This window comes from Cetorhinus maximus, chromosome 27 (assembly GCF_964194155.1).
Source record: "Cetorhinus maximus chromosome 27, sCetMax3.hap1.1, whole genome shotgun sequence".
NCBI lineage: Eukaryota > Metazoa > Chordata > Chondrichthyes > Lamniformes > Cetorhinidae > Cetorhinus > Cetorhinus maximus.
In genome coordinates this window covers 28,213,282-28,234,384 of record NC_135905.1, presented here as the reverse complement: position 1 = coordinate 28,234,384, position 21,103 = coordinate 28,213,282, and the positions used below count along the sequence as shown (strand labels likewise).

General features: G+C 45.5%; 2 protein-coding genes across 2 annotated transcripts; one reads left to right on the top strand and one right to left on the bottom strand.

Annotated features, from left to right (window-relative positions):
- Positions 1–562: 562 nt before the first annotated feature.
- LOC144668664 (DNA damage-inducible transcript 4-like protein) lies at positions 563–2,328 on the top strand. The gene is made up of 2 exons (XM_078530956.1): positions 563–918; positions 1,421–2,328. Exons 1-2 carry the CDS (start codon positions 714–716, stop codon positions 1,900–1,902), a joined length of 687 nt encoding a protein of 228 aa, XP_078387082.1. The 5' UTR covers positions 563–713; the 3' UTR covers positions 1,903–2,328.
- Positions 2,329–3,442: 1,114 nt separating this feature from the next.
- On the bottom strand, positions 3,443–19,871 carry tysnd1 (trypsin like peroxisomal matrix peptidase 1). Its single transcript, XM_078530945.1, is given in 5 exon segments — positions 3,443–6,585; positions 8,755–8,940; positions 16,779–16,909; positions 18,552–19,834; positions 19,836–19,871. Coding segments are annotated over 5 exon segments (1,854 nt in total). The 3' UTR covers positions 3,443–6,367.
- Positions 19,872–21,103: the final 1,232 nt, after the last annotated feature.

Genomic DNA, 21,103 nt, shown 5'->3' with positions numbered 1-21,103 from the left:
CCCAGAACAAACTGCAAAAAAAAACCACACCGCAAGTTGTTGCAAATCTGAAACAAAAGACACACAGACCAGAAACAAAATACTGCAAAACCTTAGGCAGCACCTGTAGAGCCAAGGAAAGGTTATAACTGAAAAGTTATAACTTGTTATTTTTTTGTGCGTGTTATTGTTTTCCAGGCGCTACCCAGATGTTGTTGACACTGAGAGTTCCTGCGCTCTGTGCTGTACAAGATCCAGAACAAATTGTCCCCGGGACATAGACAGGCTGCTCTGCGCAGGCGCAGGGAAGGGGGGGGGGGGGGGAGAGGCCCCAGCCGTGGTGGGCGGGGCCGAAGTAGGGCTTCGGAACGTGGGGAACGTGCAGCCAGCGCTGATTGGCTGAGCCGCATGCTCGCTGTAGCGAGCCCGCTGCCGTACATGGAGCGCGGCTCCTTGTACAGAACGGAGGGCGGGGCCGGGGACCTGGGGGCGGGGCCGTGGACAAGGGGGCGGGGCCGGGGGCAGGAGGGGCGGGGCCCACAGGCGGCCCTATATAAAGCTGGGAAGGGGGACGGGTTTTTTTGTTGCCTTGGGTTCTCAGCTCCAGGGGTGGGCGGGATCCAGAGACGGGGGAAAGCGGCTGAGTTTGTGCCGGGCGCCCGGGGTGCGACTTCGCCGGTCCCTCTTTTTATATATATTTGAAACCCCCCCCCTTTCCCCTTCTCCGGTCAGCGATGTGTCACGGACGCGCTGCGGCTCCTCCACCCCCGCTGCCTCCTTCCTCCTGGGGGAAGCTGCTGCAGAAGATCGCCGACCTGACCGGCGGCTCCGTCCCGCCGGAGCATCAGCATCAGGCGGGGGTCCCGCACCCTCAGGCGGCGGGGGCCCCGCACCCTCAGAAAGCGCCTGAGAGCGATCCTGGGCTGGACGCGGACAGCGGTGAGTGGGCAGGGGGTGTGTGGGCAGGGATCTAACTCTCTCCGCCTGTTACAGACGCTGCCGGACCCGAGTTCCCAGCTTTAATTTCAGATGTTGCAGGGTCTCCACTCGCTCCCTTAATGTAACATCACTGGATACTTCCCAAACCTCTCGCTGTCAAACCCCCTTCAGCATTGCTTTTGCTCCTGTTTTATCCATTTTACTAACTTGACTTAAGTTTTCATTATCTTTAATGTTATTTATGCTCATGCATCAACTCTCACTTATCAACTCTCCTTAATATCTGACCCAATTCTCCTTATTAAATGTGTCAATTGCATTTTAATGCACTCTTCTCATTCCATGTTAAGCTTGTCTTGTGAATTCCCTGTTGCTTTTTTCAGTCTCTATCTAGTTTTAATGTGTCTGCAGATTACCAGATGTTAAATGTTAATTTCTTGTTACCTTTTGGAGCCCTGAACCTGGTTTTAATGTGTTTCTCTCTATTTTTTTTGGGGTGCAGATTACGGGAGTTTCGATTCTGACAATGACTCGATCACTGACGATCCCTTCGAGGAGTTCCTGTGCGCCGATGTGATCCAGTTGATCGAGCAGAGCCTGTCCGAGGCCAAGCACGGCGCCCTCCACTGCTTCAAGCTCCTTATCCCGGACCAGCTGACCGCCCAGGTGGCCGACGAGCTGCTGCGGCTGGCGGCCAGCGAGCCGTGCGGGCTGCGGGGCGCGGTGCTGCACCTGAGTGTGGAGGACCAGGACGGCTGCAAGGAGGTGGATCGGATCGTGGTGGACAGCAGCCTGCCGCCCACCTTCGAGCTCACCCTGGTCCTCAGACTGGAAGCCGGCTTGTGGTCCAAAATCCAGGACCTCTTGAGCTCCGGCCCCTCGTTCACCCCCGGGTACAGCCAGGCACTCCGGCTTAGCCCCCGATTCCGAATCATTAAGAGAAAACTATACAGCTCCACCGAAGTCTTCATTGAAGAATGCTGAGATGGTGAAGTGGATGGACACTGACAGAACAAAGACCAACCGGACCAGAAACAAGGTCCCACCTGGACTGAAAAGACCTGTGATCCCAAGAAAAGGTCACTCATTAACCAGGTTTAACCCTGCACACCAGCTGAGAACTAAGTTAGGAGCTGGTTCACAAATTGCCTTTTCTTGAAGTGCAGTGTTAATCTCTGTAGAGCTAGTTCTGTACTGTCGAGGGGCTATTGCGCTGTCTCGCAGTCTGAAGGGCTTCAGTTACAGACATGGTGCTATGTGTGTTCACTAGTGGATGCCCCTAACTGGGGAATAAGTGGGTCTGCAGGGCAGCCTACCAGAAGGACAGATTTGTATACAAAACTTTTTTTGATACTTTGTTGTTCTTTCAATATAGTTTGTACTCTTTAAATAAAAGAACATCTCTTGGAACTTTTTTGTTGTTTAATTTGCTTAAGACTTTGTCAATGATGACATAGCATCAAATGCTAGTGGCAGTTGACTGGTTTTTTTACTACCTCAAAGGATATGACTTCAAATTCTTGTGTAAACCTGTTCCTGGGGCTAGACATTTGGTTTGGATTAAGAATTGCATCAGCCATGTCTCTGTTTTACTGGTGCATGTGTCCTAGTGCTTGTGGCTTGAGGGTTTTAGATATTCCAAGACTCTTACTGGTGATTCTGACTTTAAATCATAACACCAATTAATTGCAATAGCCCAGCCATTTAGATTATTTTCTGCTTCTTCTCCCTTGATGGCGAAGCTAGTTTTTTTTTTTCTGTATAAACTTCTGAGTCTTCTGGCTGTCAGCACTTGTTCATAGTCTTTGTTCCTTTGTCCCATGAATTCTCTTCAATGGCTTTTTTCCACCCTCCCTTCACCCTACTCCACTAATTTTTTCCCCCCAAGCTACTATATGGCCTGAACATGACCCACTTCAGATTTCAGCCAATATGAAGTTTAGCCTTGTGCTGACAGGAGTAACAAGGTCTGGATATTGACGGAACCTGTGCCTGTCCCCTTACCTGTCTGCTTGAGTAGCTTTATATAGGATATTGGAACCACCCACTATGCTAATACTTGACTCATCACAGCAACCAGAGACATAAATGTCTGTAAAGTGCCTTAAAGATGGTTTTATAACATTAACAGTGCTATTTAAATGCAAGTTATGTAGATCCACTCTTTGGTCCTTTGTGAACTGTTGGTCAGCATCTGATTGAGGCTATCGTTCTATAGCCACAGAGACTGAAGTTCTAGTTTAACTTCGGACTAGTAGTACAATATAAAGAGTGTTAAACTACAATCACAAGCTATTTTTATGTTGGGAAAGCTTTTCTGGAGAAAAGCTAGTGGACTCAGTATTAAAATGTCTAATTAAATGAGCTCAATATACTTTGTTCCACAAAAACAGTACTAGTACCTTTAACTTCACTTTAATTTATGAAGTGACTAGTGTTCTAATCTTTTCCCAGGTCATTAATTTGTAATAGTTCATCAACCTAGTTTTTAACTCTAACCAGTTTTAAAAAGAATTATGGCAACTTGCAATCATAAATTGTTTTTATTGCAAAATAATCCCAAGCAGTTTAGAAAGATGCTAAATGGCATATTGAGATTATTGAAATGTGTAACTCCACTATACAGACTGCTTGTGGTTAGCAGACTAGGGTAGGGAAAGGAAATCACTCATAATACCCACTCCTGCTGTTGATCCAGTCTCTACTGCAACATGTATAAATGGTGGTCATTACATTAGGCTTGGCTGTGTGACTAATGACACCTCAATGATTCATTAAGCTTTTGGTCACCTATCCTGATATTTCCTTCAGTATCTGTGACAAACTGATAATTGCACCTTGGGATATTTTACTACATTAACAGCATTATATAAATGCATGTTGTCCAGGCTTAACAATGGCTATGTGGGTGAGGAGGAAGAGAATGTTGAAAAAAAAATAACAATAGTTGAGTTCCTTTTGGATGCTGTAACCATGCAGTAGGTGTAACAAAAGCAATAAAATTATGCTGTTCCTTGAATATTCTGTCCAATATCTTTCCCACAATTTGCGGAACTATAGGCAGATAAATAGTACAGCTGGGAGCTTGGATAGTTCTAATAGTGCAGATTAAAATTATGCTGTATGCATTGATAGAGATCATGTGACACCTTATCAAAGGAGGGAAGCAAATCATTGGTCCAAATGTTGCACTTGTGAATCTATGGATCATCTAATTGGTTACTTTGCGTCTCTGACAATACGGTTTCTGGGGGAAAGTTGATGCGTGCCAGACTGTGTTAAAAAGGAACCAGCTGTTCTGAAACGTGTGCTCTGCTATGCCCAAACATGGAACTAAACTATGAGCTTCCCTGATAGTGTAGTGGGTGAAGGCTGTGTCAGTTAACTCACCAAAAGATAACATTTCTGTAACCCTGTAAGTTTATTTCCCTCGAGCACCCATCCAATTTCCTTTTGAAAGCCTTGAGCATCTCCAACACCCTCATAAACAGTGAGTTCCAGGCCGCTACCACTCGCTGTGTTTTTTAAAAAAAACTTCCTCACATTCCCCCTTGCATATATTGCCCAAAATCTTAAATGCGTCCCCTTTGTAGTCCTTGCGCCATCAGTCAATGGGAATAGCTTTTCTTTGTCTATCTTATCCTAACCTGTCATAATCTTGTACACTTCAATTATATCTCCCCTCCATCTTCTTTGCTCCAAGGAGAACAACCACAATTTCTCCAACCTAACCTTGTAGCTAAATCACCACCACCTCCCCACCCCTGCCCCTTCCATCCCTAGAACCGTTCTGGTAAATCTCCTCTGCACCCTCTCAAGGATCCTCACATCCTTCCTAAAGTGTGGTGACCGGAACTGGATACAATACCCTAGTTGTGGCCAAACCAGAGCTTTGTAAAGTGCAGCATAACTCCCCTGATTTTTTTTTACTCAATACTCCTCCTGTGAAGTCTAACTCTCATGCTGGGTGGAGTATTTATCCATTGGAACCAATGATAGGGTTTTTGGGACACTGAATTGCTTTAAAATATTTCAGAAATAGACTGTATATCAGATCTAACTTCTGGCTTGGATCCAAATTGGATGAATTACATATGTTGCTGATAATTTAAGGTTGTTTTCTTAATGCAAAACAAATGTAAGTTTCCAATAATTTGTCTGGAACAATGTAAAAAACACAGTGGGAATTTGTTGGTAGGGGGTTTTGTCTGAATTAAGAAACTTTGAACTGGGAGTAGATTATTTTCCTCCTATCTCACACTGTAAGAAAACTTGTACACTTACTTAGCACCATGTGTCAGAACATCTCATTCAATACAATCATGGCTGATTTCCACCTCTGCTTCACCTCCCCACACTATCCCTATATCCCTTAATTCCTCAAGTATCCAAAGATCTATCGATCTCTGACTTGATTGTACTCAACAACTGAGCATCCACAGCACCCTAGGTAGACGATTCCAAAGATACAGGAGCCACTGAGTGAATATATTTCTTCTTAGCTCAATTCTAACTGGCTGAGCCCTTATTCTGAGACTGTGACCCCTAGCTCTGGATTCCCCAACCAGGGGAGACAGCCTGTCAGAACTACCCTGTCAAGTCCTTTTAAGAATTTTACATGTTTCAGCGAAATTACCTCTCATCCTTCTAAATTCCGGGTACATAAAATACCCTTTGATCCCTTTCGCCCCACATTGAGGAAGGAATAAGATACCTGGGAGCTTGGACAATAATTAAAATGCGGTGGACTAACTGAACATTATACTGACATTGTGTCCCCTGATGCTATAGATCATTTTACTGTCAGGTACAACCTTGTCAAAAGCTTTCTGAGGCCCCTTGAGATCACACCTATTACATTTCCCCTATCAACCATACCTGTCACCTCCTCAAAAGAGCACCAGGACATGCAGGCACAAACCTTTTGGTACGATTTATTCTGTTTAACTTTGTTTGAAAACACATTCTTCTGTATGCCCTGTTATGGTTTGAAACATGCTGATCAATTCCTTTTCTTTGGTCCTGTCATGTGATCAGAAGGAATGCTTTATAACTTTATATCAGCAAACCACAGTTACAATGGAGTTAGCTAATGGAAAGAGTCACATTGCTTAACAGAGATTCATGACAGCATTTTATACAAAATAATCAGAACCCGAACAACAATCTTGTTGAAAGATTCAAGTCATAAGAAAGCAAAGTTCAAACAGTTTATAATCATCATCCAAGCATCAGAGATGGGATCACTGCCTTGTCATCTCCATGTTTCTTAGATTTAAGACTTAATTTGCATCAGGTGATCTATAAACATTGGGTTCTAGTATAGTCCAGGTCATCTCGTGTGGAACCAGGGGAACCAAGCTCCTGTCTGCTGGATTAATCTCCCAACAGTTTCTGGGACCTTTCACAATGAGGGGTCAAACCAATATCCTCGGTGACCCCCTCAGAACTACAGTTTGCTCTTCTGAGGAGCTGAGAAGCTGTCCTGGAGTTGCCAAACTGCACGTAGCCGATCACTCACTTTGTTCAGTCCCTCAAAGACTTTGGCATCCCTCGTTTGGTTGTAGACAGAAAGCAGAGGCCGCAGGACTGTGATAGGAAGGCTGAAGTTCAGGTGGGGATAGGTAGCTCCTGCGCTGTTGTTTCGGGCGTTGCTGGATACAATTCCTGGATGGAAAAATGACACAGGTTTGACACTGGAGGATACTTATACATTCAAATCAAGAAGAAACTTTAAAGGTGCCATCCATGCAAAAACGTACAACCTCGGGGGTGGGGGTCGGGGTGGGTGGGTGGGAGAAGGAAGGATGGTACAGCAAAATGAGGTGGTAACGTGGCATTTACCACTCAACAACAAAAATGACTTGCATTTGTACAGTGCCTTATCCAACCACAGGATGTTCCAAAGCACTTAACAGTCAAGGAAGAACTTCTGAAGTGTAGATACTTTTGTAATGTAGGAAACGTGGCAGCTGACATACGTACAGCAAGCCCCCAAAAACAGCAATGAACAATCTTACCATCTCTGTAGAGACCGATAACTTATAAAAAGAGATTTGAATTCAGTGACCGATTGAAAAGATTGCACAAGATTTCAAGTTTTAAGTCTTTAACTGTAATAAGCCAACTAAAAGCAACATTAACTAACACTAGTTTTGTTTTTTTTATTCACTCATGAGATATGGGCTTCGCTGGCTGGGCCTGCATTTATTGCCCATGCCTAGTTGCCCTTGAGTTGGTGGTGGTGAGAAGGTGGTGACCACTGCAGTCCATGAGGTTTGGGTACACCCACGGTGCTGTTTAGGAGGGAGTTCCAGGATTTTGACCCAGCGACAGTGAAGGAACGGCGATATATTTCCAAGTCAGGATGGTGAGTGACTTGGAGGGGAACTTCCAGGTGGTGATGTTACCATCTATCTGCTGTCCTTGTCCTTCTAGATGGAAGTGGTTGTGTGTTTGGAAGGTGCTGTTGAAGGAGCCTTGGTGAATTCCTGCAGTGCATCTTGTAGATGGCACACACACTGCTGCTTCTGTGTGTCGGTGGTGGAGGGAGTGAATGTTTGTGGATGTGGTGCCAATCAAGCAGGCTGCTTTGTCCTGGATGGTGTCAAGCTTCTTGAGTGTTGTGGGAGCTGCACTCATTCAGGCAAGTGGGAGTATTCCATCACACTTGTTTGTAGACAACTTATATTTTAAACTATAGATAAGATCCTCCATGTGACTTTTAATATGACCAACAATCCTACGTCACAATTGTACTTCACTCTGTTCCTTAAGTGGTCACTTTGTTCTTTTGGAACCAGTCCAAAGCTATTCTCCGCTCCTGATGGTCTGCTTCCTTCAACCTTTCCCAGCTGGGAAACTTCCAATCCCAGGACTGACTTTCACTATGAGGGTTGCACTGAAGATTCCTTCTCTCTAGCCCAGGCTAGACAAATCTACCTGCCTCCTTTAAATCCTCAAGAACTTGTTCTTTTCAATCTGCGTTCAGCGTGAGTCATCATTTTCTCTGTGAAGGACTGGCTGCCTCTATTTTTTTATGCTCTCGCTCTCTCTTTCAGATTCTTGCAGATTGACTTGGGTCTGTGAGATTCAGTGATAGCTTAGGGGACAAAAACAAAAATAGCTGGAAAAACTCAAGTCTGACAGCATCTGTGGAGAGGAAGACAGAGTTAACGTTTCGAGTCCGTATGACTCTTCGTCAGAACTGGCTTAGGGAACCCTGTAATCCGATACTACAATGACTTTCTATGGACTCTTCCCCTCCCAAAGCCTATCTCCATGACAATGTGAATCACATGGGCCTTATAACCATATAGAAATGCTAAGTAGCTATTCTCCAGACCCTCAACTCTATTCTATCTTGGAATTAAACAGACAGTTTAAAGTATAACGGTTTATAAAACCTGACATTCTTAACACCTTCCTGTGAGACTTGGAGACTAACAGTCTACCCACAGTCAGCACAGATGCTCTTCCCATTCATTGTCCACAGGCATGAACATCAAGCATCTGCTCATCAAATCTCTTGATTTAGGCCTCTCTTGTCCCCATAGCAACCAAGCCACTCAGGCTTGTTGTTGGTCAGAATTCAGAGCAGGTCACATGATCTCCTTCATTCCTCCATTTCACCTTAAATTAAAGAGACAATCCCAAAACATAACAATCTTATAAGCTTCATAATTAACAACAGATAATGTTTATTTTTTAATGACAGCGATTGTGGGATAAATATTGGGCAGGACACCAGGGATAACACCCCTACTCTGCTTCGAATAATTGACTAAAAGATGTCCTCCACAAACTCTAACCATTAAGCAATGAAAGCCAACCTACCCAGCAACTCTCCGCTGCTCCTTCTGAAGACAGGCCCGCCACTGGCCCCAGCATGAACTGCACAGGTTGTCTGGAGCATCACAGGCTGGTTGTCCACAGTGATCACAGCAGACAGAACTCCAGCTGTCACTGAAGGTCCACAGCTTTGCCCAAACACCCCGTAGCCAATGACACAGACATCCTCTCCTGTTGGCAAAGAGACACAGCTTCACTGAAGGTATTACATAGCATGTACAGCACAGAAACAGGCCATTTGGCCCAACTGATGTTTATACTCCACCAAACCTCCTTCCACCCCTACTTTAACCCAATCATCATATCATCCTATTCCTTATCACCTTATGTGTTTATCTAGTTTCCCCTTAAATGTATCTATGCCATAGCACCCGAGCCCCAGGAAGACGGGAGCAGTGAAGCGCTCAGCGCACCCCAGCTCCGGGAAGCAGGAAGCAGCAACGCCCCCGAAGGAGAATGGATTGGAGAGTCTTCTCCAGCAGAGAATAATTCAAACTTCACTCCTTGTACAACCCCCCGCCCCGATGTCATCTGAGCGTAACGTCTCCAATGGGGTGGTTCAGGGCAGCTTCCTTATCCCATCCAAAGGGAGACAATTTGCGAACACTGGGTATGCAGGAGCAGGCCAAAGGAGTGGAGCTATCAAAGACAACAGGTCTGGTAAGCAACAAAATGCTTTAAAAATGAGGATAAAGATTGTATCCATTAATTTGTGTAGTGTTAAAACTACTACGCAACGTGTTGCGACCTTGGATTACCTTGCCAATGTCAAAGCTGACCTGCTGTTTCTGCAGGAGTGTGCGATACTGCACCTCAGCTCCTACAGGCAATGGTCATGATGGTGGCCCCACGGGCCATCGATCTGGTCGGGAGGAAACGACTCTCGTTCCTCCGGCCTGGGTATTCTGCTGCGGGGAGGCAACTTCACCGTTTCCGAGGTTAAGGATGTAGTGGGCGGGCGCCTCCTCGTATTGTACAAGAATGCTCCACTCCGGTTAATTAACGTGTATGCTCCGGCTCAAAACAGCAAGTGACTGGCAGTCCTTCAGCAGCTCCCACTGCTGCCGGTGGCTTCCAGGCTGGTCATCTTGGGCGGTGACTTCAACTGCAACATTGATGCAGTTGGATGATCCAGCAGGGCCAACAGCAGACTGGATTCCCGACGGAAACAGTAAAGGATGCTAAGCTGCACGATGTCTTCAGCAACCCTGCAGATGGAGCGCAGCGGAGATACATCTGGTTGCGGCCAGACTGGTCCATCCATTCCATGAGAGACTTCCTGTTTGCCTCCTGAGCATTCACAGGCAGATCCACCGAAGTCAAGCCGGTGTTCTCTGACCACTGCCTCCTACTGGCCGACAGTCACTTAAGGAAGACCAGTGGGTTGGCAGGGGGACATGGAAGCTGAACATGCAACTGTTGATCCCAGAGAACATTGCGGAACTCAAGCGAGATTACAAAGGTTGGAGAACCGTGAAACCCCTCTTTGAGTCCCTGACACACGGTGGGAAGCGATCAAGGAGAACATCGAGACGTTTTTCATCCTCAAAGGTGTTCAGAAGGCTAGAAAGGAACAGAGGGAAATATCTCAACTCCAGAAATACATGCAGAATCTGCTGCAGCTGCAGTCGGTGGGGGTCAATGTCATGGAGGAACTCCAAGAGGTGAAGAGCCAGCAAGCCTCGCTCTTTGCCTCGGAGGCCTCCAAGATCATCACCCAGTCCAGAGTCTGCTCCATGGAGCAGGATGAGACATGTTCACCTTTCTTCTTCCAAAAGGCACACAGAGAGAGCTCTGTGATCAGCAGCCTGAAGGAAGAAGACGGCTCAGTAAAGTCATTGCAGTCTGACATTTTGAGGATCAGCAAATCCTTTTATGCCAGATTATATAACGTGAAACCCACGGACAGCACGGCCTCCCAGTCCTTCCTGTCCTCTATCACGGAGGTCTTAGGCGACAGTACACGGGAGAGTTTGGACAAACTGCTAACTCCTGATGAACTGACTAAGGCCCTTGAGTCCTTCGAGAAGAGTAAAACTCCCGGAAGCGATGGCTTACAGGCTGATTTGTATTCGGCTCTGTGGGACTGGATGGGCCCAGACCTGCTAGAAGTGTATGAGAGTATGCTCCTGATCGGCAGCATGTCAGAATCCATGAGGAAAGGCATCATCACCCTCATCTACAAGCACAAGGGGAAAAGGGAGGAAATTAGAAATTGGCGACCCATCTCACTGTTGCATGTGGACTATAAGATTCTGTCAAGGTCATCGTCAATCGGGTCAAGTCTGCTCTGAAATTGGTGATCTATTCTGACCAAACCTGCGCTGTACATCGCAGGAAGATCACTGACAGCCTTGCGCTACTCAGAGATGCGACCGTCTATGTACAGGACAGGGGTGTGGACACCTGCCTCATCAGCCTGGATCAGAAGGCCTTTGACAGAATATCGCACACCTACATGGTGGATGTGCTCTCCAAAGTGGGGTTTGGGGAGGGAATCCGCAACTGGATCCAACTGCTCTACACTAACATCAATAGTGCAGTCAATGGGTGGGAATCAGAAAGCTTTCCAATTAAATCTGGAGTCAGGCAGGGCTGCCCTCCTTCCCCTGTCCTGTTTGTGTGTTGCATAGAACCCTTTGCTGAGTCCATCAGGAAGGATCCGGGCATAAGAGGAGTGACAATCCCAGGCAGTGGAGGCACTCAGGTCAAAGCCTCCCTGTACATGGACAATGTCACTGTCTTCTGAAAGGGAAAGGTAGGGCAAACAAGTCCAGAGCTCCCTGGATGAAAAAGGAGATAGAAATTAAGATAAAAAAGAAAAAGTGTGCTTATGACAGGTGTCAAATAGAAAATACAATTGAGAACTAAGAGGAATACAGAAGGTTCAGAGGGAAGGTGAAAAAGCATATTAGAGAAGTGAAGAAGGATTATGAGAAAAGACTGGCAGCCAACATAAAGGGGAATCCCAAAGTCTTCTATAGACATATAAATAGTGAAAAGGTGGTAAAAGGAGGAGTAGGGCCGATTAGGGACCTAAAAGGGAATTTACACATGGACGAAGGGGCCATGGCTGAGGTATTAAATGAATACTTTACATCTGTCTTTACCAAGGAGGTAGATGATACCCAGGCCATGGTGACAGACGAGGAAACTCTGTCACTAGAAGGGTTCAAAATTGATAAGGAGGAAGTGTTGAATAGACTGTCGGTATATAAATTTGACAAGGTACCGGGACCGGATGAGATGCATCCAAGGATATTGAAGGAAGTGGGAGTAGAAATTGCAGGGGCCCTGGCCATAATTTTTCAGTCTTCACTAGACTCAGGGGAGGTGCCAGAGGACTGGAGAATTGCAAACATTACACTCTTGTTCAAAAAAGGTTGTAAGGATAAGCCCAGCAATTACAGACCAATCAGTTTAACTTCAGTGGTGGGCGAGATTCCACAAACAATTACTCGGGATAGAATTAGTAGTCAAATGGAAAAATATGAGTTGATAAGGAAGATCCAACATGGATTTCTAGAGGGGAAATCATGTTTAACTAACTTGCTGGAGTTTTTTGAAGAGGTAACAGAAAAGGTCGATGAGGGTAATGCTGTTGATGTGGTGTACATGGACTTTCAAAAGGCATTTGATACAGTGCCACACAACAGGCTTGTGAGAAAAGTTATTGCTCATGGAATAAAAGGGACAGTGGCTACATGGATACAAAACTGGCTGAAAAATAGGAAGTGGGGAGTAATGGTCAATGGATATTTTTCGGGCTGGAAGAAGGTTTGTAGTGCAGTTCCCCAGGGGCCAGTATTAGGACCCTTCCTTTTCCTGATATATATTAATGATCTAGATCTTGGTGTGCAGGGGACTATTTCAAAGTTTGTGGATGATAGGAAGCTTGGGAGTGTTGTGAACTGTGAGGAGGACGGTGTGGAATTTCAAAAGGACATAGACAAGTTGGTGGAGTGGGCAGATAGGTGGCAGATGAAGTTCATTGTGGAGAAGTGTGAGGTGATACATTTTGGTAGGAAGAACATGGACAGACAATATAAAATAAGGGGAAAAATTTTGAAGTGGGTGCAGGAGCAGAAAGACCTGGGTGTATATGTGCATAGATCACTGAAGGTGGCAGGACAGGTGGCGAGAGCAGTTAATAAAGCATATAGTATCCTGGGCTTTATTAATAGAGGCACAGAGCACAGGAGCAGGGAGTTAATGCTGAATTTATATAAGACACTTGTTAGACCTCAGCTGGAATATTGAGTATAGTTCTGGGTGGCACATTATAGGAAGGATGTGAACACATTGGAGACAGTGCAGAAGAGGTTTACGAGAATAGTTCCTGGGATGAGAAACTTCAGTTATGAAGATAGATTGGAGAGGTTGAGACTGTTCTCCTTGGAGAGAAGGCTAAGAGATTTGATAGAGCTGTTCAATATCATGAGGCGGCTGGATAGAGTAGATAGGGAGAAACTGTTCCTGCTCATAAATGGATAAAGAACGAGAGGGCACAGATTTAAAGTGATTTGCAAAAAAAGCAAATGTGACATGAGAAAAAACTTTTTTACACAATGAGTGGTTCGGGTCTGGAATGCACTGCCTGGTGTGGTGGAGGCAGGTTTAATCGACGCATTCAAGAGGGCATTAGACGATTATTTGAATGGAAACAATGTGCAAGGGTATGGGGAAAAGGCAGGGCAATGGCATTAGGTCATTTGGAGAGCCAGTGCAGACACGATGGGCTGAATGGCCTCTTTCTGTGCCATTAAAACTTTGTGATTCATAATGCCTAGTTTTGGATTTTCCCCACAAGTGGAAACAACATCTCTACTTCTACCCTATCAATCCCCTTACATAGTTTTAAAGACCTTTGTTAGGTCGCCTCGCATCCTTTACCTTGCTAGAGAAAAGAGGCCCAAGGTTAGAAATTCATCTTGGGACGGGTATTAGATTTGCCACAAGTTCAGTCAAAAGAATGAAATATCGGGCAGACAATCAATTACACAGTCCACGACAAATTTCTAGCCCCCAGTCTGTTCAATCTTTCCTGATAGTTATAAGCTCTCAGTTCTGGTTTTTGCACCTTCTCCAGTTCACCTACATTCTTTTTTGCCACATGGAAACCAGAAACGAGTGCTGTCTAACCCAGGTTCAATACAAGTTTAACATAATTCCTCTACTCTTCAATTATGTCCCTCCAAAAGGGAACCCCCAAGCTTGGCTTGCGTTTTATGGCTGTGTTAACCTGCGTTGCTACAGATTGTTGAATCAGTACCCCCAGATCTCTTTGCTCCTCTGTCCCAAGGGGTATGTGACCCCCATGTTCCTAACAAAATGCAGCACGTCACACTTAGCGATATTGAAATGAATTTGCCATTTAGACATCCATTCTCCAAGTTTATTAACGACTTCCTATATCTTGTATTTTTAACTGTAACCCCCCGCCCTCCAATTTGGTGTCATCTACAAAGTTTGAGATTGTACTTTAGATTCGCAAACCCTAATCGTTGAGGTAAATTGTGACCCCAACATCAATACCCATGAAACAGCAGTTCCCACTTTCCGTCAGTCTAACTGACTACCTTTAACCCCATCTAATTGTGTCATGTTATTTCCCATTCAGACAATAAACAGATCTTGTTTAGGGTGATAGTGTCTAGAGAAATGAGAAGCATGCATTTAAATAATGCTTCAGTGTACAAAAAATAAAACCCTTCACGCGAAATGGAGTAGTTTGAACGTGTGCCAATATGAACACTGCAAGATCCCATACACACAAACCCAATAAACAAGCAGTTTATCTGTTTTTGTTGCTAATTGCTGAGGAATGTTGTTGGGGAACCTGACTTTGCACCTTGTTCAAAAACCAGCACCTGCAACAGCGCAGCACTCCCTCAGCACTGCCCTGTAGTTAACCAACAATCTGTGCTCAAGTCCTGACATGGGGTTTGAGCCCAGGAGCTTCTGATGGCGATAGTGCTACCAGCTGACAGAACAGGAGGAAAGTCCCCTTTCTAACAGCTGCAAGGGAACTGAAACAGCCTGATCATTTATTTTTGAGATAAGCAAGCTTCCCAGTCCCTGTTCCATAGCCAGCAAACTCAATGGCTGCGCTCCCGTTCTTCACTGGGAGCTGGTGTCGGAGGACAGGCTGCTCTCCCCCATTGTCACAAAGACTCTGGCAGCACTCAGCTGGGCTAGCCTCGCCTTGTTTCCTCTTTTCTGACAGTCAGCTTTAGCCCAGCGGTTAAACCTCACGTTCGGTGTGAGCCATGGCGTAGAGTTCTCATCTCCGAGTCAGGAAGCTGTGGGTGCAAGTCCCGGTCTAGGACTTGAGGGCAAAAACAACACTCCAGTGCTGTAGTGAGAGCCGGCCGCACAGCTGGAAGTGGCACCCTAAGCCGAGGCCTCTCCGATGGATATAAGAGACCCCGTGGCACTATTCGGTGGAGGACAGGGGAGGTCTTCCTGGTGCCCTGGTCAATATTCATCCCTCAACCAAACAATCTGGTCGTTATAAATTCAAGTCCTTCTTTCTTACATTCTTGTAAGTAGTTTACACCTCATAACACTGTTATCAGAGAGAGGCATATTCGGCTGTGAGGCTGGTTTTGGGGAATGCTAAGCAATGTAACACCGTGTTGTTCTCAGCCTAGCATGACGTACATTGCTGGGCTGTATACTCAAGGCCATTTTACACAGCTGTGTTTTAATTTGGATTCTGTCGTGTCTGTGACCTGGCTCCTGACATTGAAATCCAGCACAAAATAAAAACAGAATTACCTGGAAAAACTCAGCAAGTCTGGCAGCATCGGCGGAGAAGAAATCAGTCAACGTTTCGAGCCCTCATGGCCCTTCAGCAGAACTGAAGCATAGTTTCAACAAGGGAGAAATATAAATTGGTTTAAGGTGGGTGGGGGGGAAGAGACACATTGAGGGTGTGGTGTGAGCAGATAATCAAAAGATGTCAGAGACAAAAGGGTCAAAGAGGTGTTGAAGGTGGTGGTCTTTGTCTGAGAAAAGTGCTAATTAAGAATGCAAGACAGGATATCCAGAGGAAATCCAGCTCTCATCCTGGCAGATTATACAGAGACAGGGTTTTTCATGCTGAGTCTGCAGTTGGGATTTGTTACTCCAAATGGCATCTTTGAACTAAAACTGAACTGTCACTCTGTACCTGGCACCGGGTGCAAAATATTCAAAGCATTTAATCCCCCAACACCAACTTTTCTCATCCTGAAAAAAATACACATTGTATGTAATTTTAGCGCAAATACTGCTTTAACCACATGGAACTTTTCTCTCAAATCAATCTCACACTTTTTAAAAAAAAAGTGCAATCTACCCTGTTAATAAATGTAAACTTTAACAGACAGCAAACACCCCCTTGTATAAATGGGCTCTCACAGAGTGACAGGAAGATAAGGTTTTTTTTTAAATCAAACTCTGCTAGATGCCTTTGTCCCTCATTAGTTACAATGCAATGTCATGCTTTCTGACGCACGTTATCTCTGTACCATTTGTGCATTCACTCAGGGGAGCTCCCTCTTTCACAATCAGGAGGTGAGCATGTCAACAGCGTTAGACATCTGGGAGAAAGTTAAATGTACTTTAGTCAACATGTAGCGGTTTCTGTATCAGCACCATTGTTAACTGAGCCTGTGAGTTAGCTCTTGAATTCTTATACTAAAACCCACTCCATTATCTCAACAGCAGACTCACAGGCCCATAAATACTCGATCTATAGACAAGAATTCATTAAAAAAAAGGCTGACTCCATAACTCAAAATAAAAGGAAATAAATAATCAGCTCGATATGCAGCAATGTTAAAAAAAATTCAAATCCTCAATAAATTGAATCTGTAGTACATTGATAAATGCAAGCTGTTGTTGATTAAGCAGTGAATTTATAGAATATTGAATGTTTGGGCCAAATGTATATGTTTTTAAATTCTGGCTGCTAAATTATTTTTCTTTAGTCAGCCTATTTGCCTTTCTTGTCTTCTCCTTACCTGTGCTAAATCCAGAAGCAATAGCAGGTGTTTCGATAGCCGAAAGGTCTTCTTCCAGTTCCACCACTGCCACATCGAAGGCTGAATTCTCCTTTGTAGCAAACAACACTGTTCCCTTTAATGCAAGGTAGCTGTAGGTGAACATAGGGAAGAGTTAAACAAAAACTCATTTTCAACCTGTACCAACTTTACTGGTCTAATCACCAGCGAGACAAGTACAAGGAGAGAAATCCAGGATCAGAAGGTCCTGGATGCCTAGCCTGATGTGAACGGATTTGTCTGACCTCAGTAAGGCAGCAGTGTCGATGGATTAAGGATGGGAAGAGTTGGTCAGGGTTTCAGCTCCTGATTCCCCCCGCACTCACCCAAGGCTCTAGGCAGCAATAGGACTGGGCTCGCCAGTGAGTTCCTCATACGCAGTGGTGATACTTACTGTTGAAGCTCACACATGAGCGATGGCCATTTGGGCATGGTGTCATATGCCAAGAAGGAGCTAACACCTCAAGGGGGGAAGAGGAGGAGAGGAAAACCTAATATCAACCTCAAAAATGTTAGAAACTTCTATTGAAACTTTAAAAAGTTATAACTTTTGGTATAAACATTTTGGACAAGTTACTGATGTGATTGAGTCATTTCCATACTAATTAGCTATCTTACTTATAGACACTTAAGTAAGATGCCAGAGGGAGCTGAGCGCCTGTGAAACTGCACCCAAGCAAGGAGCCAACACTCCTGGCTTCATGGTATCTGTTTCTCTAACTCTGTGAAAGTTTTGTGTTTCAAAAAAGGCTAACCACAATACAAAAATGTGCAACATTAGCTGAGGCTATTTAAGAGATGGCCTCCTGGCTCCATTAACTTGAACTCACCCAAACTTTTGCTGCCTATATTCCCAGCTTGCACCAAGTCCCATTGACCCATCAACCTTTTGCTTGCTGACCTACTCTGGCTCCTGGTCTAGTACCATCTTGATTTTAAAATTCTCATCTTTGTATTCAAATCCCTCCACTGTCTCACCCTTTCCTACCTCTAAAACCACCTGCAGCCCTACAACTCTCCAAGATCTCTGCGCACCTCAAATTTTGGCCTCTTACACATCCCTAATTTTAATTGCAGCATCATTGATGGTCACAGCTTCAGCTGCCTGGGCACTAAGTTGTGGAACTCCTTCCCCAAACCTCACTACTTCTCCCTCCTCCTTCAAGACACTCTTTAAAACCGATCTCTTTGACCAAGCTTTTGGTCACCTATCTTACTATCTCTCTATGTGACTTGGTGTCAAATTTTGTTTGCAACGCTTTACTACGTTAAAGGTGCTATATAAATGGAAGTAGTTACAGTAAGAAAGATCCAGATATAACAATCATCATATATCACTGAACCCTACCAAAATGCATCATGTACAATTAATTCTTTTGAAATGTGGTGATTGTAGAAAAACAGTCCATTATCAGAACTTCAGGCACATACTGCCCTAGATTTTCTGATCGCTGGTTGGAAATTATGGACCACAAGCACCCAGGTTCTGATGTGTGCTCCTCACTGCTGTGGGCCCTTTCCAAAGGTGTGGACTCTAAAATGAACTCAAGAGCTGGAGAGAGGTTTGAACCCATAATCTCTGACTATGATGGAGAATGCTATGTACTAGCTAAGATGATGCACACATTGCAGAACAAGAAAGGATTCAAGGCTGTTCCACATATCCAGGCTTAACACATTTTGCCAAGACCATAATTTTACATTACTGTCCAACCATGCACAGAGGACTCCTACCTGTTGGAGGCCGACTGTATTTTCACTTTGACAGCTGATGCTTGGCTTAGCACATGCCGACATGTAAGAATCAACCTGGGACTGACAATCACTCCTGATCCCCACACTCTATCACACTCCAGAAGAGCTACTGCACCAAGCAGACGAGATAAACCGTGCTGCCCTGGGTTAGCCAGGGGTAGGTGGCCCGATACGGGGCAAAATGACATCTTCGTGCTGCTTTTGTCAAATCCATTCAAAATCCTTCTGACAGCCTGAAATATGCAGGTGACGGAACACACCAACGTCAGTCCAACCCACTCATTGGCTTTCCAGCAAAGCGGTGCCACAATTAAACCAGCTAAATAATACAGGTCTTGAGATTTGACATAAATGCCACCTCCTTCAGTCCCGGGCAGACAGCGTGCATCGGTCAGGATCATTGCGTTCCTCTCTCCTGCCAGATTACTCACGATTCCTTTACTGAACGTGTTCATGAAGATCTCGGGGCAGAAGGAGGCAAAGGGCGAAGCACAACTGAACAGGGCCTGACCTTTCCTCAGATACTCGCTCCTCACGTACTGCAGAGTTCCCCCTCCCAGGGCATCATCGGCCCACCCAGGACATTGCAGCAAGCCAAACCAGACCAGGTCCAGGAGCTCAGACTGCAGCTCCTGCTCCTTGTCTTCGCTGTAGAAATACCATTTGTCTGACTTGTTGAATAAGGTTTGGAAGATGTCTTGAAATTCTGGGCAAGGGAAGACCATCAGCATCTCAGCTTGGCTGGAGCTCTGGAACTTACCCGGGCCAGGAGTCACTACTGAAGGTAACACTGGGTTCAAGTCAGAACTGGGGGGTTCTGATACAGTTGCATAACTGGAAGCTAAAGGCAACTGAGGGTTGGATTTGCCTCTGGAGCTGATTCCAGGGAATTGGACATGGATCTGCAGATCTTTGTGGAAAGCCTCAGCTCGCAGGAATGGCTCGTCACCCAGACCCTGCTGCCCTCGACGTTGGACGAAGGGGAAGAAGATGTGGCCGTGGCAAAGGACGAGTCCCCGGGTGCGGTCCAGGAGCAGCCCGCTGCAGCTCCACGCTCCGTCCCGCTGGGCATCAGGAGCCAGGGGCTGTCCAGCCGGCAGGGCGGCTGGGACCCCGCTGTGGGTCTCCTCCACTGCAGCCCGGCCACTCCAGCTCTGCAAAGAGGCAGAGACTATGCAGCTGCAGCTCTCCGGGGATATCATCGGAAGCTCCGCATCGTAGACCAACTGGATCCCCAATGGATAGTGAGGAGCATTGCAAAAACTTAATTTCCAACCCGGAAGCTAATGCATTTAACATCCCATATGGCAGCAACTGGGGTCAACAGCAGCATTGCTGACAATGGCTTTCCAGTCCTGTAAACTCAGTTTCAGTTTCACACAGCATTGCATCCAGTCTACCAGCAGCCCATTTAACTGGAATAGCCTCCAATGATCCTTCCATTCCCTTCTCCCTCCTGTGTTTCTCGTCTCTCCTTCAACCCCAACCAATAACAATCTTGAGTAATCACTTTTTTTTTTGAATAATCCACCTAATTTTTTTTAACGTGCATGGACCCATTGTGTTGGCTTAATCTCTCTCATTTTGCACCAAGCAATTTTGGGGAGGGGCGAAGATGAACAGGAATTTAGGGATAAGGGTTGCCAGCTCACCCAGGATTAGCCTCCATTCTCCAGGAGTTGAAGATTAATCTCCAGGGCACAGTCTGGACCAACACCCTTGAGAAAAACCAAAGGGACATTGAGAAAATTGTGTTCTTTTTGTCATTTTCTTTAAACAGCTACTTATCAAATATAAGAACATTGCAGATTGTTTGATTCACAGTCAAGAAACATCCAATCAGGTAAGGCCGAGCCTGTTGGCTAGCCAACTGGCATGGGATGTCAGGTGGTCTCTTATATTGTTCTATTATTCGTAAAGGGCTTGGAATTAATTGTTATGTGAACTTATATCTCGGGGTGCCCTCCCCATGAGCCTAGCCAAGGTGGCCAGGTGCAGGCAGCGGGCGGTCGAGGGGGGACTGTATACCCCTCTACTGCCACTATGTTCACGGCCGGGTAGCCCTGAAGAGGGACCTCATGGTGTCCACCGATGTGCTAGAGACCGTCAGCGATCACAGGGCACCTCGGGGGGGCTGGGGTGCATCATCAGCCCCAGGAACGACATTTTGATTTAATTTTGTAAGTTTCCTTTCACGTTTTTGTTTTAGTTAGTTATACCCCCACCAGAGGCTGTCACCTCCTCCAATTTATTAATTTTTAGTTTCATTTATTGATTTTTTCTTTTGTTTCTCGGAAGGGTATATCCAGGGGTGCCACATTCTCTGTCGCACTGCAGTCATGTGCCAAATAACAATGTATCAGTCTACAAGCCACATGGAGAGATACAAGAAAATTACTTTTTATTAATTCACGGGATGTGGGCGTCGCTGGCTGGGCCAGCTTTATTACCCATCCCTAATTGCCCTTGAGAAGCTGGTGGTGAGCTGCCTTTTTGAACCGCTGCAGTTCCTGTTGTGTAGGTACACCCAA